Source organism: Oncorhynchus kisutch, linkage group LG29, assembly GCF_002021735.2.
Source record: "Oncorhynchus kisutch isolate 150728-3 linkage group LG29, Okis_V2, whole genome shotgun sequence".
Taxonomy (NCBI): domain Eukaryota; kingdom Metazoa; phylum Chordata; class Actinopteri; order Salmoniformes; family Salmonidae; genus Oncorhynchus; species Oncorhynchus kisutch.
This window is the reverse complement of record NC_034202.2, coordinates 42,193,832-42,209,280: the sequence shown is the minus strand read 5'-3', so window position 1 is coordinate 42,209,280 and position 15,449 is coordinate 42,193,832. Positions and strand designations below refer to the sequence as shown.

General features: G+C 45.0%; 2 protein-coding genes across 7 annotated transcripts in view; one reads left to right on the top strand and one right to left on the bottom strand.

Moving 5' to 3' along the window:
- The window catches only part of ufc1 (ubiquitin-fold modifier conjugating enzyme 1), a 36,677-nt gene that overhangs the window by 3,349 nt on the left and 17,879 nt on the right, over window positions 1-15,449 (bottom strand). Inside the window, exons 1-6 of one of the 6 annotated variants that reach the window (XM_020470147.2) lie at window positions 15,158-15,424; window positions 14,861-14,989; window positions 13,496-13,563; window positions 8,855-8,918; window positions 227-303; window positions 63-153 (exon numbers count right to left, since the gene is read on the bottom strand). In XM_020470147.2, the coding sequence (XP_020325736.1) occupies window positions 63-153; window positions 227-303; window positions 8,855-8,918; window positions 13,496-13,563; window positions 14,861-14,989; window positions 15,158-15,343 (615 nt within the window). In that variant the 5' untranslated portion in view covers window positions 15,344-15,424. Of the gene's footprint in view, window positions 1-62; window positions 154-226; window positions 304-8,854; window positions 13,564-14,860; window positions 14,990-15,096; window positions 15,431-15,449 lie in introns of those variants that run through there. The other 5 variants (XM_031808941.1, XM_031808940.1, XR_004206123.1 and 2 more) reach the window with 5 other exon arrangements.
- The window catches only part of si:dkey-71l1.1 (Porin3_Tom40 domain-containing protein), a 62,849-nt gene continuing 62,643 nt past the window's right edge, over window positions 15,244-15,449 (top strand). The window contains exon 1 of the mRNA XM_031808942.1: window positions 15,244-15,348. The gene's annotated coding sequence lies outside the window, so the exon portion shown is untranslated. The remainder of the gene's footprint in view (window positions 15,349-15,449) is intronic.

The following is a 15,449-nucleotide window of genomic DNA, read 5'->3' as shown; positions in this document are numbered from 1 at the left end:
CAGACACACACAGACACACACAGACACACACAGACACACATCAGACAAACATACACACGTACCCCCAGGGCCATCAGGTGAGCCAATCCAAACTTCGGTACGTTTCGCGCCCACAGGGGTTTGAAGTGGTCCGTCAGACAAATCTTCCCCCCCCTGCAACAAGACAGGAACCATGTCACCCTGCAACACTCTTTATCACAGTGGGCCGTCTGTGTGTGTTTCTTACCTGTACATTTTGGCCGTTTTCCCGTCCAGCTCTGGGATGGCGACCTCAGGGGCGGTGGACGGGTACGTTACAGGAATCTGACCAGTCAGGAGAGACAGGAGTGTGTCAGGGCTATAAGGATGGGGTGTGTTCAGGCTGGTGTGTTCAGGATGGTGTGTGTCAGGGCTATAGGATGGTGTGTGTTCAGGATGGTGTGTGTCAGGGCTATAGGCTGGTGTGTGTTCAGGCTGGTGTGTCAGAGCTATAGGATGGTGTGTGTTCAGGCTGGTGTGTGTCAGGGCTATAGGATGGTGTGTGTCAGGGCTATAGGATGGTGTGTGTCAGGGCTATAGGATGGTGTGTGTCAGGGCTATAGGATGGTGTGTGTCAGGGCTATAGGCTGGTGTGTGTCAGGTCTATAGGCTGGTGTGTGTCAGGTCTATAGGCTGGTGTGTGTCAGAGCTATAGGATGGTGTGTGTTCAGGCTGGTGTGTGTCAGGGCTATAGGATGGTGTGTGTCAGGGCTATAGGATGGTGTGTGTCAGGGCTATAGGATGGTGTGTGTCAGGGCTATAGGATGGTGTGTGTCAGGGCTATAGGATGGTGTGTGTCAGGGCTATAGGATGGTGTGTGTCAGGGCTATAGGCTGGTGTGTGTCAGGGCTATAGGCTGGTGTGTGTCAGAGCTATAGGATGGTGTGTGTTCAGGCTGGTGTGTGTCAGGGCTATAGGATGGTGTGTGTCAGGGCTATAGGATGGTGTGTGTCAGGGCTATAGGATGGTGTGTGTCAGGGCTATAGGATGGTGTGTGTCAGGGCTATAGGATGGTGTGTGTCAGGGCTATAGGATGGTGTGTGTCAGGGCTATAGGATGGTGTGTGTTTAGGATGGTGTGTGTCAGAGCTATAGGCTGGTGTGTGTCAGGGCTATAGGATGGTGTGTGTCAGGGCTATAGGATGGTGTGTGTCAGGGCTATAGGATGGTGTGTGTCAGGGCTATAGGATGGTGTGTGTCAGGGCTATAGGATGGTGTGTGTCAGAGCTATAGGATGGTGTGTGTCAGGGCTATAGGATGGTGTGTGTTCAGGCTGGTGTGTGTTCAGGATGGTGTGTGTCAGGGCTATAGGATGGTGTGTGTTCAGGATGGTGTGTGTGAGGGCTATAGGCTGGTGTGTGTCAGGGCTATAGGCTGGTGTGTGTTCAGGTTGGTGTGTGTCAGGGCTATAGGCTGGTGTGTGTTCAGGCTGGTGTGTGTCAGGGCTATAGGATGGTGTGTGTCAGAGCTATAGGATGGTGTGTGTTCAGGCTGGTGTGTGTTCAGGATGGTGTGTGTCAGAGCTATAGGATGGTGTGTGTTCAGGCTGGTGTGTGTCAGGGCTATAGGATGGTGTGTGTCAGGGCTATAGGATGGTGTGTGTCAGGGCTATAGGATAGTGTGTGTGAGGGCTATAGGATAGTGTGTGTCAGGGCTATAACAAGGCAGTAGGACTATAACAAGGAGGTAGGGCTATAACAAGGCAGTAGGCTACATGCAAATGTTCATTGCATAGGGAAACCACGGTTGTCAAAAGAGCACTACGCATGCGAGCGGTTTCATGAGACAGATGAAATGATCCGTTAGAAATGTAGACAGAGGAGATAAACTAGCATGGGTTGGTATTATGACTAGAATTGTTCCTTTGGCTTCTGAACAATGAAAGAAAGTCGATAACCAATAGAACATGAAGGAAAAGGGCTACTGGTTTCAATGGTATATAGAAGTCTTTATTAAATAATAGGCTACTGGTTTCAATGGTATATAGAAGTCTTTATTAAATAATAGAATACTGGTTTCAATGGTATATAGAAGTCTTTATTAAATAATTGCCTGCCTGTTTGGTCTGATTCTGGCTACTTTGAAGCAAGGTAAGACATGCCTCATAATATGTAGTAAAACGCTCAGGTTTCAAACCATTTGTTTTTTAAATGCATACTGTCTCCTGCTCATTGCAATGTGGTGTGTGACGTGCTGATGAAGCCTGGCTAGTTGCACTTGAATTGCTGTTTAAAACCTGGACCCGTACAAATCAGCTGGGCTTGACAATCTGGACCCTCTATTTCTGAAACTATCTGCCACCATTGTCGCAACCCCTATTACCAGCCTGTTCAACCTCTCTTTCATCTCGTCTGAGATCCCCAAGGATTGGAAAGCTGCCGCAGTCATCCCCCTCTTCAAAGGGGGAGACACCCTGGACCCAAACTGTTACAGACCTATATCCATCCTGCCCTGCCTATCTAAGGTCTTCGAAAGCCAAGTCAACAAACAGGTCACTGACCATCTCGAATCCCACCGTACCTTCTCCGCTGTGCAATCTGGTTTCCGAGCCGGTCATGGGTGCACCTCAGCCACACTCAAGGTACTAAACGACATCATAACCGCCATCGATAAAAGACAGTACTGTGCAGCCGTCTTCATCGACCTTGCCAAGGCTTTCGACTCTGTCAATCACCATATTCTTATCGGCAGACTCAGTAGCCTCGGTTTTTCGGATGACTGCCTTGCCTGGTTCACCAATTACTTTGCAGACAGAGTTCAGTGTGTCAAATCGGAGGGCATGCTGTCCGGTCCTCTGGCAGTCTCTATGGGGGTGCCACAGGGTTCAATTCTCGGGCCGACTCTTTTCTCTGTGTATATCAATGATGTTGCTCTTGCTGCGGGCGATTCCCTGATCCACCTCTACGCAGACGACACCATTCTATATACTTTCGGCCCGTCTTTGGACACTGTGCTATCTAACCTCCAAACAAGCTTCAATGCCATACAACACTCCTTCCGTGGCCTCCAACTGCTCTTAAACGCTAGTAAAACCAAATGCATGCTTTTCAACCGGTCGCTGCCTGCACCTGCATGCCCGACTAGCATCACCACCCTGGATGGTTCCGACCTAGAATATGTGGACGTCTATAAGTACCTAGGTGTCTGGCTAGACTGCAAACTCTCCTTCCAGACTCATATCAAACATCTCCAGTCGAAAATCAAATCAAGAGTCGGCTTTCTATTCCGCAACAAAGCCTCCTTCACTCACGCCGCCAAGCTTACCCTAGTAAAACTGACTATCCTACCGATCCTCGACTTCGGCGATGTCATCTACAAAATGGCTTCCAACACTCTACTCAGCAAACTGGATGCAGTCTATCACAGTGCCATCCGTTTTGTCACTAAAGCACCTTATACCACCCACCACTGCGACTTGTATGCTCTAGTCGGCTGGCCCTCGCTACATATTCGTCGCCAGACCCACTGGCTCCAGGTCATCTACAAGTCTATGCTAGGTAAAGCTCCGCCTTATCTCAGCTCACTGGTCACGATGGCAACACCCATCCGTAGCACGCGCTCCAGCAGGTGTATCTCACTGATCATCCCTAAAGCCAACACCTCATTTGGCCGCCTTTCGTTCCAGTACTCTGCTGCCTGTGACTGGAACGAATTGCAAAAATCGCTGAAGTTGGAGACTTTTATCTCCCTCACCAACTTCAAACATCAGCTATCTGAGCAGCTAACCGATCGCTGCAGCTGTACATAGTCTATTGGTAAATAGCCCACCCTTTTCACCTACCTCATCCCCATACTGTTTTTATTTATTTACTTTTCTGCTCTTCTGCACACCAATATCTCTACCTGTACATGACCATCTGATCTTTTATCACTCCAGTGTTAATCTGCAAAATTGTAATTATTTGCCTACCTCCTCATGCCTTTTGCACACATTGTATATAGACCCCCCCTTTGTTTTCTACTGTGTTATTGACTTGTTAATTGTTTACTCCATGTGTAACTCTTTGTTGTATGCTCACACTGCTATGCTTTATCTTGGCCAGGTCGCAGTTGCAAATGAGAACTTGTTCTCAACTAGCCTACCTGGTTAAATAAAGGTGTTCTCAACTAGCCTACCTGGTTAAATAAAGGTGTTCTCAACTAGCCTACCTGGTTAAATAAAGGTGTTCTCAACTAGCCTACCTGGTTAAATAAAGGTGTTCTCAACTAGCCTACCTGGTTAAATAAAGGTGTTCTCAACTAGCCTACCTGGTTAAATAAAGGTGTTCTCAACTAGCCTACCTGGTTAAATAAAGGTGTTCTCAACTAGCCTACCTGGTTAAATAAAGGTGTTCTCAACTAGCCTACCTGGTTAAATAAAGGTGTTCTCAACTAGCCTACCTGGTTAAATAAAGGTGTTCTAAACTAGCCTACCTGGTTAAATAAAGGTGTTCTCAACTAGCCTACCTGGTTAAATAAAGGTGTTCTCAACTAGCCTCCCTGGTTAAATAAAGGTGTTCTCCACTAGCCTACCTGGTTAAATAAAGGTGTTCTCCACTAGCCTACCTGGTTAAATAAAGGTGTTCTCCACTAGCCTACCTGGTTAAATAAAGGTGTTCTCCACTAGCCTCCCTGGTTAAATAAAGGTGTTCTCCACTAGCCTACCTGGTTAAATAAAGGTGTTCTCAACTAGCCTACCTGGTTAAATAAAGGTGTTCTCAACTAGCCTCCCTGGTTAAATAAAGGTGTTCTCAACTAGCCTACCTGGTTAAATAAAGGTGTTCTCAACTAGCCTCCCTGGTTAAATAAAGGTGTTCTCAACTAGCCTACCTGGTTAAATAAAGGTGTTCTCCACTAGCCTACCTGGTTAAATAAAGGTGTTCTCCACTAGCCTACCTGGTTAAATAAAGGTGTTCTCCACTAGCCTCCCTGGTTAAATAAAGGTGTTCTCCACTAGCCTCCCTGGTTAAATAAAGGTGTTCTCCACTAGCCTCCCTGGTTAAATAAAGGTGTTCTCAACTAGCCTCCCTGGTTAAATAAAGGTGTTCTCAACTAGCCTCCCTGGTTAAATAAAGGTGTTCTCAACTAGCCTCCCTGGTTAAATAAAGGTGTTCTCAACTAGCCTCCCTGGTTAAATAAAGGTGTTCTCAACTAGCCTCCCTGGTTAAATAAAGGTGTTCTCAACTAGCCTACCTGGTTAAATAAAGGTGTTCTCAACTAGCCTACCTGGTTAAATAAAGGTGTTCTCAACTAGCCTACCTGGTTAAATAAAGGTGTTCTCAACTAGCCTGCCTGGTTAAATAAAGGTGTTCTCAACTAGCCTCCCTGGTTAAATAAAGGTGTTCTCAACTAGCCTCCCTGGTTAAATAAAGGTGTTCTCAACTAGCCTCCCTGGTTAAATAAAGGTGTTCTCAACTAGCCTACCTGGTTAAATAAAGGTGTTCTCAACTAGCCTCCCTGGTTAAATAAAGGGGTTCTCAACTAGCCTACCTGGTTAAATAAAGGTGTTCTCAACTAGCCTACCTGGTTAAATAAAGGTGTTCTCAACTAGCCTCCCTGGTTAAATAAAGGTGTTCTCAACTAGCCTACCTGGTTAAATAAAGGTGTTCTCAACTAGCCTCCCTGGTTAAATAAAGGTGTTCTCCACTAGCCTCCCTGGTTAAATAAAGGTGTTCTCCACTAGCCTCCCTGGTTAAATAAAGGTGTTCTCCACTAGCCTACCTGGTTAAATAAAGGTGTTCTCAACTAGCCTACCTGGTTAAATAAAGGTGTTCTCAACTAGCCTACCTGGTTAAATAAAGGTGTTCTCAACTAGCCTACCTGGTTAAATAAAGGTGTTCTCAACTAGCCTACCTGGTTAAATAAAGGTGTTCTCAACTAGCCTACCTGGTTAAATAAAGGTGTTCTCAACTAGCCTACCTGGTTAAATAAAGGTGTTCTCAACTAGCCTACCTGGTTAAATAAAGGTGTTCTCAACTAGCCTACCTGGTTAAATAAAGGTGTTCTCAACTAGCCTACCTGGTTAAATAAAGGTGTTCTCAACTAGCCTACCTGGTTAAATAAAGGTGTTCTCAACTAGCCTACCTGGTTAAATAAAGGTGTTCTCAACTAGCCTACCTGGTTAAATAAAGGTGTTCTCAACTAGCCTACCTGGTTAAATAAAGGTGTTCTCAACTAGCCTACCTGGTTAAATAAAGGTGTTCTCAACTAGCCTACCTGGTTAAATAAAGGTGTTCTCAACTAGCCTACCTGGTTAAATAAAGGTGTTCTCAACTAGCCTACCTGGTTAAATAAAGGTGTTCTCAACTAGCCTACCTGGTTAAATAAAGGTGTTCTCAACTAGCCTACCTGGTTAAATAAAGGTGTTCTCAACTAGCCTACCTGGTTAAATAAAGGTGTCCTCAACTAGCCTACCTGGTTAAATAAAGGTGTCCTCAACTAGCCTACCTGGTTAAATAAAGGTGTTCTCAACTAGCCTACCTGGTTAAATAAAGGTGTTCTCAACTAGCCTACCTGGTTAAATAAAGGTGTTCTCAACTAGCCTACCTGGTTAAATAAAGGTGTTCTCAACTAGCCTACCTGGTTAAATAAAGGTGTTCTCAACTAGCCTACCTGGTTAAATAAAGGTGTTCTCAACTAGCCTACCTGGTTAAATAAAGGTGTTCTCAACTAGCCTACCTGGTTAAATAAAGGTGTTCTCAACTAGCCTACCTGGTTAAATAAAGGTGTTCTCAACTAGCCTACCTGGTTAAATAAAGGTGTTCTCAACTAGCCTACCTGGTTAAATAAAGGTGTTCTCAACTAGCCTACCTGGTTAAATAAAGGTGTTCTCAACTAGCCTACCTGGTTAAATAAAGGTGTTCTCAACTAGCCTACCTGGTTAAATAAAGGTGTTCTCAACTAGCCTACCTGGTTAAATAAAGGTGTTCTCAACTAGCCTACCTGGTTAAATAAAGGTGTTCTCAACTAGCCTACCTGGTTAAATAAAGGTGTTCTCAACTAGCCTCCCTGGTTAAATAAAGGTGTTCTCAACTAGCCTCCCTGGTTAAATAAAGGTGTTCTCAACTAGCCTACCTGGTTAAATAAAGGTGTTCTCAACTAGCCTACCTGGTTAAATAAAGGTGTTCTCAACTAGCCTCCCTGGTTAAATAAAGGCGTTCTCAACTAGCCTACCTGGTTAAATAAAGGTGTTCTCAACTAGCCTACCTGGTTAAATAAAGGTGTTCTCAACTAGCATACCTGGTTAAATAAAGGTGTTCTCAACTAGCCTACCTGGTTAAATAAAGGTGTTCTCAACTAGCATACCTGGTTAAATAAAGGTGTTCTCAACTAGCCTACCTGGTTAAATAAAGGTGTTCTCAACTAGCCTACCTGGTTAAATAAAGGTGTTCTCAACTAGCCTACCTGGTTAAATAAAGGTGTTCTCAACTAGCCTACCTGGTTAAATAAGGTGTTCTCAACTAGCCTACCTGGTTAAATAAAGGTGTTCTCAACTAGCCTACCTGGTTAAATAAAGGTGTTCTCAACTAGCCTACCTGGTTAAATAAAGGTGTTCTCAACTAGCCTACCTGGTTAAATAAAGGTGTTCTCAACTAGCCTACCTGGTTAAATAAAGGTGTTCTCAACTAGCCTACCTGGTTAAATAAAGGTGTTCTCAACTAGCCTACCTGGTTAAATAAAGGTGTTCTCAACTAGCCTACCTGGTTAAATAAAGGTGTTCTCAACTAGCCTACCTGGTTAAATAAAGGTGTTCTCAACTAGCCTACCTGGTTAAATAAAGGTGTTCTCAACTAGCCTACCTGGTTAAATAAAGGTGTTCTCAACTAGCCTACCTGGTTAAATAAAGGTGTTCTCAACTAGCCTACCTGGTTAAATAAAGGTGTTCTCAACTAGCCTACCTGGTTAAATAAAGGTGTTCTCAACTAGCCTACCTGGTTAAATAAAGGTGTTCTCAACTAGCCTCCCTGGTTAAATAAAGGTGTTCTCAACTAGCATACCTGGTTAAATAAAGGTGTTCTCAACTAGCCTACCTGGTTAAATAAAGGTGTTCTCAACTAGCCTACCTGGTTAAATAAAGGTGTTCTCAACTAGCCTACCTGGTTAAATAAAGGTGTTCTCAACTAGCCTACCTGGTTAAATAAAGGTGTTCTCAACTAGCCTCCCTGGTTAAATAAAGGTGTTCTCAACTAGCCTACCTGGTTAAATAAAGGTGTTCTCAACTAGCCTACCTGGTTAAATAAAGGTGTTCTCAACTAGCCTACCTGGTTAAATAAAGGTGTTCTCAACTAGCCTACCTGGTTAAATAAAGGTGTTCTCAACTAGCCTACCTGGTTAAATAAAGGTGTTCTCAACTAGCCTACCTGGTTAAATAAAGGTGTTCTCAACTAGCCTACCTGGTTAAATAAAGGTGTTCTCAACTAGCCTACCTGGTTAAATAAAGGTGTTCTCAACTAGCCTACCTGGTTAAATAAAGGTGTTCTCAACTAGCCTACCTGGTTAAATAAAGGTGTTCTCAACTAGCCTACCTGGTTAAATAAAGGTGTTCTCAACTAGCCTACCTGGTTAAATAAAGGTGTTCTCAACTAGCCTACCTGGTTAAATAAAGGTTAAATAAAAAAATAAAATAAAAACATGCTTTGAATTAAGTCTGTTTCACTCCAGCAGCCTGACCACCTCCAGATGATTGATGACCTGTAGCAGCAGCTCTCACTACATCGACTAGTACTTCAAAATCAATGAATAGGCTAAATGCATTATTAGGGATTATTATTATTTTTCGAACAATTTGATTGATCTGCTTTATTTTTGCCCAAAAGCCGGCTAACTGAAACCTTGGTGTGGTGCGTGTGTGTACTTACATCAAACTCCATGTCGAACTCATACTTCAGGAGGTCATGAATGTACCAGCACTTCCCAAACCACCTGACAAAAACACCACCCAAGATTGGTCAGTTGACGACAACACACAGGATTGGTCAGATGACAACACACAGGATTGGTCAGACGACAACAACACACAGGATTGGTCAGACGACAACGACACACAGGATTGGTCAGACGACAACGACACACAGGATTGGTCAGACGACAACGACACACAGGATTGGTCAGACGACAACGACACAGGATTGGTCAGACGACAACGACACAGGATTGGTCAGACGACAACGACACAGGATTGGTCAGACGACAACGACACAGGATTGGTCAGACGACAACGACACAGAGGTTTGACTGAAATGACGGACTAAAACTAGACAAATTGTCGACTCGTAATAACTAAAACTAACAAAGGATTAAATGACTAAATTGTAACTAAGACTAAAAGTGTGTGTGTGTTAGTGTTGCACGGTAAACCGAAACATTGGTACTTTTCCGATACTAGAAAATAAAAAAACGGTTCTGGACTAGAATTTGTTATATTTTTCGAAACTTCTGTTAAATGGGTCTCACGTCGTATACTGATTGAGAGGGTCAAGTCTAGCAGTGCAGCCGATGTCCCCTAGCATGAACACCACCTCTTCCCTGATCAACTTTCTCATTGCTAGAGCTAACTCTTAAGCCTGTCCTCAGGAAGAACCACTGCACTGGGAGTCTGGGCTGAGTTGTTAGCTCTCTGGCCTGTCCTGAGGAGGAACCACTGCACTGGGAGTCTGGGCTGAGTTGTTAGCTCTCTGGCCTGTCCTGAGGAGGAACCACTGCACTGGGAGTCTGGGCTGAGTTGTTAGCTCCCTAGCCTGTACTGTGGAAGAACCACTGCACTGGGAGTCTGGGCTGCATCATGTTAGCTCACTAGCCTGTCCTGAGGAGGAACCACTGCTTTGAGTCTGGGCTGAGTTGTTATCTTCTGTGCAGCATGAGTGGAGAGCTAACACGCTTGAATAATGCAACACATCATGTAGAAATGTTGAAACTGTAAATTACCGTTCGCAACACAATGTCCATACAGGCTTCAACACTTTACAATGCAAGAAGATACCGGTAGCTTCCAGCTTTGCAGGCTAACTTCCCTTTCTAGTATACAGCTGATGCTAACATCAATTTACTAACCTAGAACTTTGTTTTGGACCATAACGCAAAATAATGCTGATTTTCACAACTTTGTTCTACATGACCAAAAGTATGTGGACACCTCCACTCTTCTGGGAAGTCATTAATGTGGAGTTGGTCCCCCTTTGCTGCTATAACAGCCTCCACTCTTCTGGGAAGTCATTAATATGGAGTTGGTCCCCCCTTTGCTGCTATAACAGCCTCCACTCTTCTGGGAAGGCTTTCCGATAGATGTTGAAACAATGCTGCTATAACAGCCTCCACTCTTCTGGGAAGGCTTTCCACTAGATGTTGGAACATTGCTGCTATAACAGCCTCCACTCTTCTGGGAAGGCTTTCCACTAGATGTTGGAACATTGCTGCTATAACAGCCTCCACTCTTCTGGGAAGGCTTTCCACTAGATGTTGGAACATTGCTGCGGGGACTTCAGCCACAAGGGCATTAGTGAGGTCGGGCACTGATGTTGGGCGATTAGGCCTGGCTTGGTGTTCCAATTCATCCCAAAGGGTTTCGATGGGGTTCTTTAACACCATCCAAATCATTTCTGTATGGACCTTGCTTGTGCATGGAGGCATTGTCATGCTGAAACAAGAACGGGCCTTCCCAAATTGTTGCCAAAGTCTAGAATGCTGTAGCATTAAGATTTCCCTTCACTGGAACTAAGGGGCCCGAACCATGAAAAACAGCCCCAGACCATTATTTCCCCTCCACCAAACTTTACAGTGGGCACCATGCAATCGGGCAGGTAGTATTCTCCTGGCATCCACTAAACCCATTAATCTGTCGGACTGCCAGATGGTGAAGCGTGATTCATCACTCCAGAGAACGTGTTTCCACTGCCCCAGAGTCCAATGGCGGTGAGTTTTACTCCAGTCCAGCTGACGCATGACATTGCGCATAGTGATCTTAGGCTTGTGTGTGGCTGCTCGGCCATGGAAACCCATTTCATGAAGCACCCAACCAACAGTTATTGTGCTCATTATGTGAGCTTGTGTGGCCTACAACCTTGTGGCTGAGCTGTTCTTGCTCCTAGATGTTCCCACTTCACAATAACAGCACTTACAGTTGACTGAGGCAACACTATCAGGGCGGAAATTTTAGGAACTGACTTTTTGGAAAGGTGGCACCCTATGAAGGTGCCACGTTGAAAGTCAATGAACTCTTCAGTACGGGCCATTTTACAGGCAATGTTTGTCTATAGAGATTGCATGGCTGTGTGCTCAATTTTATACACCAGTCAGCAATGGGTGTGGCTGAAATAGAAACCACTAATTTGAAGGTGTGTCCACATGTACTTTTGGCCACGTAGTGTCTCTGCCTCACGTCTCCTTCTTCACCGAACCAACGGACTCCGTTTGCGTAGTGTCTCTGCCTCACGTCTCCTTCTTCACCGAACCAACGGACTCCGTTTGCGTAGTGTCTCTGCCTCACGTCTCCTTCTTCACCGAACCAACGGACTCCGTTTGCGTAGTGTCTCTGCCTCACGTCTCCTTCTTCACCGAACCAACGGACTCCGTTTGCGTAGTGTCTCTGCCTCACGTCTCCTTCTTCACCGAACCAACGGACTCCGTTTGCAAAGCTGTGAACGAAGTCATTACTGCTGCACTTTTAGAAAAGACATTGCTTCTTCCAAACGAAAGGGAAACAGATTGTTTTTCCTTCTGTAGCAGTGTGAAATTAGCCAAAACAAGCTCAATAACTCAATTAACGTCCAAACTCCTATTGAATATGCATTCACCTGTATTGTGAATAGACCTAGGCTACATCTTGATTTACCCAGTTTATCAATAGACTTACCATTCAAATAAATGATTATCATTAATGTTATGTAATTAGATTGTTTTTACCAAAGTCAAATGAATTGTTTGATTGATTGATTGATGCATACTTTTTTTTTAAATGTCAAAGGTAATGATATTGAACTCTACAGATCTGTCTGGATCAAGTCCTACGCTGTGACTTTGGCTAATAAGCCTTCTTTATTTGTCTTGGTATCATTGTGGTATTGAGTATCGAGTACCGTGATGGTATCATTGGGTTATTGAGTATCGTGATGGTATCGAGTACCGTGATGGTATCGAGTATCGTGATGGTATCATTGTGGTATCGAGTACCGTGATGGTATCGAGTATCGTGATGGTATCATTGTGGTATCGAGTACCGTGATGGTATCGAGTATCGTGATGGTATCATTGTGGTATCGAGTATCGTGATGGTATCATTGTGGTATTGAGTATCGCGATGGTATCATTGTGGTATCGAGTAACATGATGGTATCGAGTATCGTGATGGTATCGAGTATCGTGATGGTATCATTGTGGTATCGAGTATCGAGTACCGTGATGGTATCGAGTATCGTGATGGTATCATTGGGTTATCGAGTATCGTGATGGTATCGAGTATCGTGATGTTATCGAGTATCGTGATGGTATCATTGTGGTATCGAGTATCGTGATGGTATCGAGTGCCGTGATTGTATCGAGTATCGTGATGGTATCGAGTATCGTGATGGTATCATTGTGGTATCAAGTATCGTGATGGCATCGTTGTGGTATCGAGTATTGTGATGGTATTGTTGTGGTATCGAGTATCGTGATGGTATCGTTGTGGTATCGAGTATCATGATGGTATCATTGTGGTATCGAGTAACGTGATGGTATCGTTGTGGTATCGAGTAACGTGATGGTATCGTTGTGGTATCGAGTATCGTGATGGTATCGAGTATCGTGATGGTATCATTGTGGTATCGAGTATCGTGATGGTATCGTTGTGGTATCGAGTAACGTGATGGTATCGTTGTGGTATCGAGTAACGTGATGGTATCGTTGTATCGAGTATCGTGATGGTATCGTTGTGGTATCGAGTAACGTGATGGTATCGTGATGGTATCGAGTAACGTGATGGTATCGAGTAACGTGATGGTATCGAGTATCGTGATGGTATCGTTGTGGTATCGAGTAACGTGATGGTATCGTTGTGGTATCGAGTATCGTGATGGTATCGTTGTGGTATCGAGTAACGTGATGGTATCGTTGTGGTATCGAGTAACGTGATGGTATCGTTGTGGTATCGAGTAACGTGATGGTATCGTTGTGGTATCGAGTAACGTGATGGTATCGTTGTGGTATCGAGTAACGTGATGGTATCATTGTGGTATCGAGTAACGTGATGGTATCGTTGTGGTATCGAGTAACGTGATGGTATCATTGTGGTATCGAGTAACGTGATGGTATCGTTGTGGTATCGAGTAACGTGATGGTATCGTTGTGGTATCGAGTAACGTGATGGTATCATTGTGGTATCGAGTAACGTGATGGTATCGTTGTGGTATCGAGTAACGTGATGGTATCGTTGTGGTATCGAGATGGTATGGAGTATTTTGATATTAAACCTAGTAACAAAGTAAAAATGCTGGTATCGTGACAACACCAGTGTTTGTGTGTCAGACCTGGTTCCCTCCTTGTTGGACTCCAGGCGGAACCAGTCGTTGTCTGCTGTCTTGTTGTTCTCCACATACTGTCAACAACAAACAACATATTGTAAACACCAACCAAACAGCAGGATTCATATATTGTGGGAAAAATAATGCCTTCAAGGTAGGTAGGTAGGTAGGCTAGCTATAGCTCTGTCTTCAGCAGGCAGGCTAGCTATAGCTCTGTCTTCAGCAGGCAGGCTAGCTATAGCTCTGTCTTCAGTAGGTAGGCAAGCTATAGCTCTGTCTTCAGCAGGCAGGATAGCTATAGCTCTGTCTTCAGTAGGTAGGCAAGCTATAGCTCTGTCTTCAGCAGGCAGGCTAGCTATAGCTCTGTCTTCAGCAGGCAGGCTAGCTATAGCTCTGTCTTCAGCAGGGAGGCTAGCTATAGGTCTGTCTTCAGCAGGCAGGCTAGCTATAGCTCTGTCTTCAGTAGGCAGGCAAGCTATAGCTCTGTCTTCAGTAGGCAGGCTAGCTATAGTTCTGTCTTCAGCAGACAGGCTAGCTATAGCTCTGTCATCAGTAGGCAGGCTAGCTATAGCTCTGTCTTCAGTAGGCAGGCTAGCTATAGCTCTGTCTTCAGCAGGCAGGCTAGCTATAGCTCTGTCTTCAGCAGGGAGGCTAGCTATAGGTCTGTCTTCAGCAGGCAGGCTAGCTATAGCTCTGTCTTCAGTAGGCAGGCAAGCTATAGCTCTGTCTTCAGTAGGCAGGCTAGCTATAGTTCTGTCTTCAGCAGACAGGCTAGCTATAGCTCTGTCATCAGTAGGCAGGCTAGCTATAGCTCTGTCTTCAGTAGGCAGGCTAGCTATAGCTCTGTCTTCAGTAGGCAGGCAAGCTATAGCTCTGTCTTCAGTAGGCAGGCTAGCTATAGTTCTGTCTTCAGCAGACAGGCAAGCTATAGCTCTGTCTTCAGCAGGGAGGCTAGCTATAGTTCTGTCTTCAGCAGACAGGCTAGCTATAGCTCTGTCATCAGTAGGCAGGCTAGCTATAGCTCTGTCTTCAGTAGGCAGGCTAGCTATAGCTCTGTCTTCAGTAGGCATAGCTGTAAATCATAGCAGCTGGTTAGTTAGTAGCTGGGTGGATAGCAGCTGGTTAGTTAGTAGCTGGTTAGTTAGTAGCTGGTTAGTTAGTAGCTGGTTAGTTAGTAGCTGGTTAGTTAGTAGCTGGTTAGTTAACAGCTGGTTAGTTAACAGCTGGTTAGAGTTAACAGCTGGTTAGTTAGCAGCTGGGTGGATAGCTCAGCTCCGGCGGGTGACACGTTGTTAGTTAGCTAGAAACTCTCCTGTTCGGCTTCCGGGTTTCTGTTTTACCGCCCCTGTCCGTGTCCCGTCCCGGTCCTACCTTGATGAGGGCCAGGTACTCCTCTCGGAGCCGCTGCACCCAGAGCTCCTTGTCCCGGGGACCGGAGTTGGTCTTGAGCAGCGGGATCTCCGACACCGCCCTCCGAGTCGCGTCGTCCGCCATCGCGCTCTGGAAGGGAGAAAAATGACAGATTGGAAATAACACCGGTCCAGTGCTCAGAAAAATACTATTTGATGTATATACAATAACGAGACCGTCCAAAATAACCCCGTTACCACTGTTTAAAACACAAATCTGGGTGTTTCTGAGCTGTAAATAAAAACACGTCGTCGGTACCAAAACTACTTGTTCCGTGTTTTTAGAGGGAAGTATGTGGCTGCGGACATTCTGGGGAATGAAGTTGCGGTTGCACATCTTTTGGAGGTGGACCTCGGCACTCAGCATCTTCATCCCCCACCCAAAACCTTCATCTGTTTCGGCTCCTTTTGTTTCTCTACTCTCCGTTCCTCCGGTTCGTCGCATCGGACGTAAGTAGGACCGCAGAGAGAGAGAGATGGTGTGTGTTTATATGACAGCCTCGCTACAAGCTACTATACTTTCACAGTACTGGTAAGGTCACAGGAGCTGC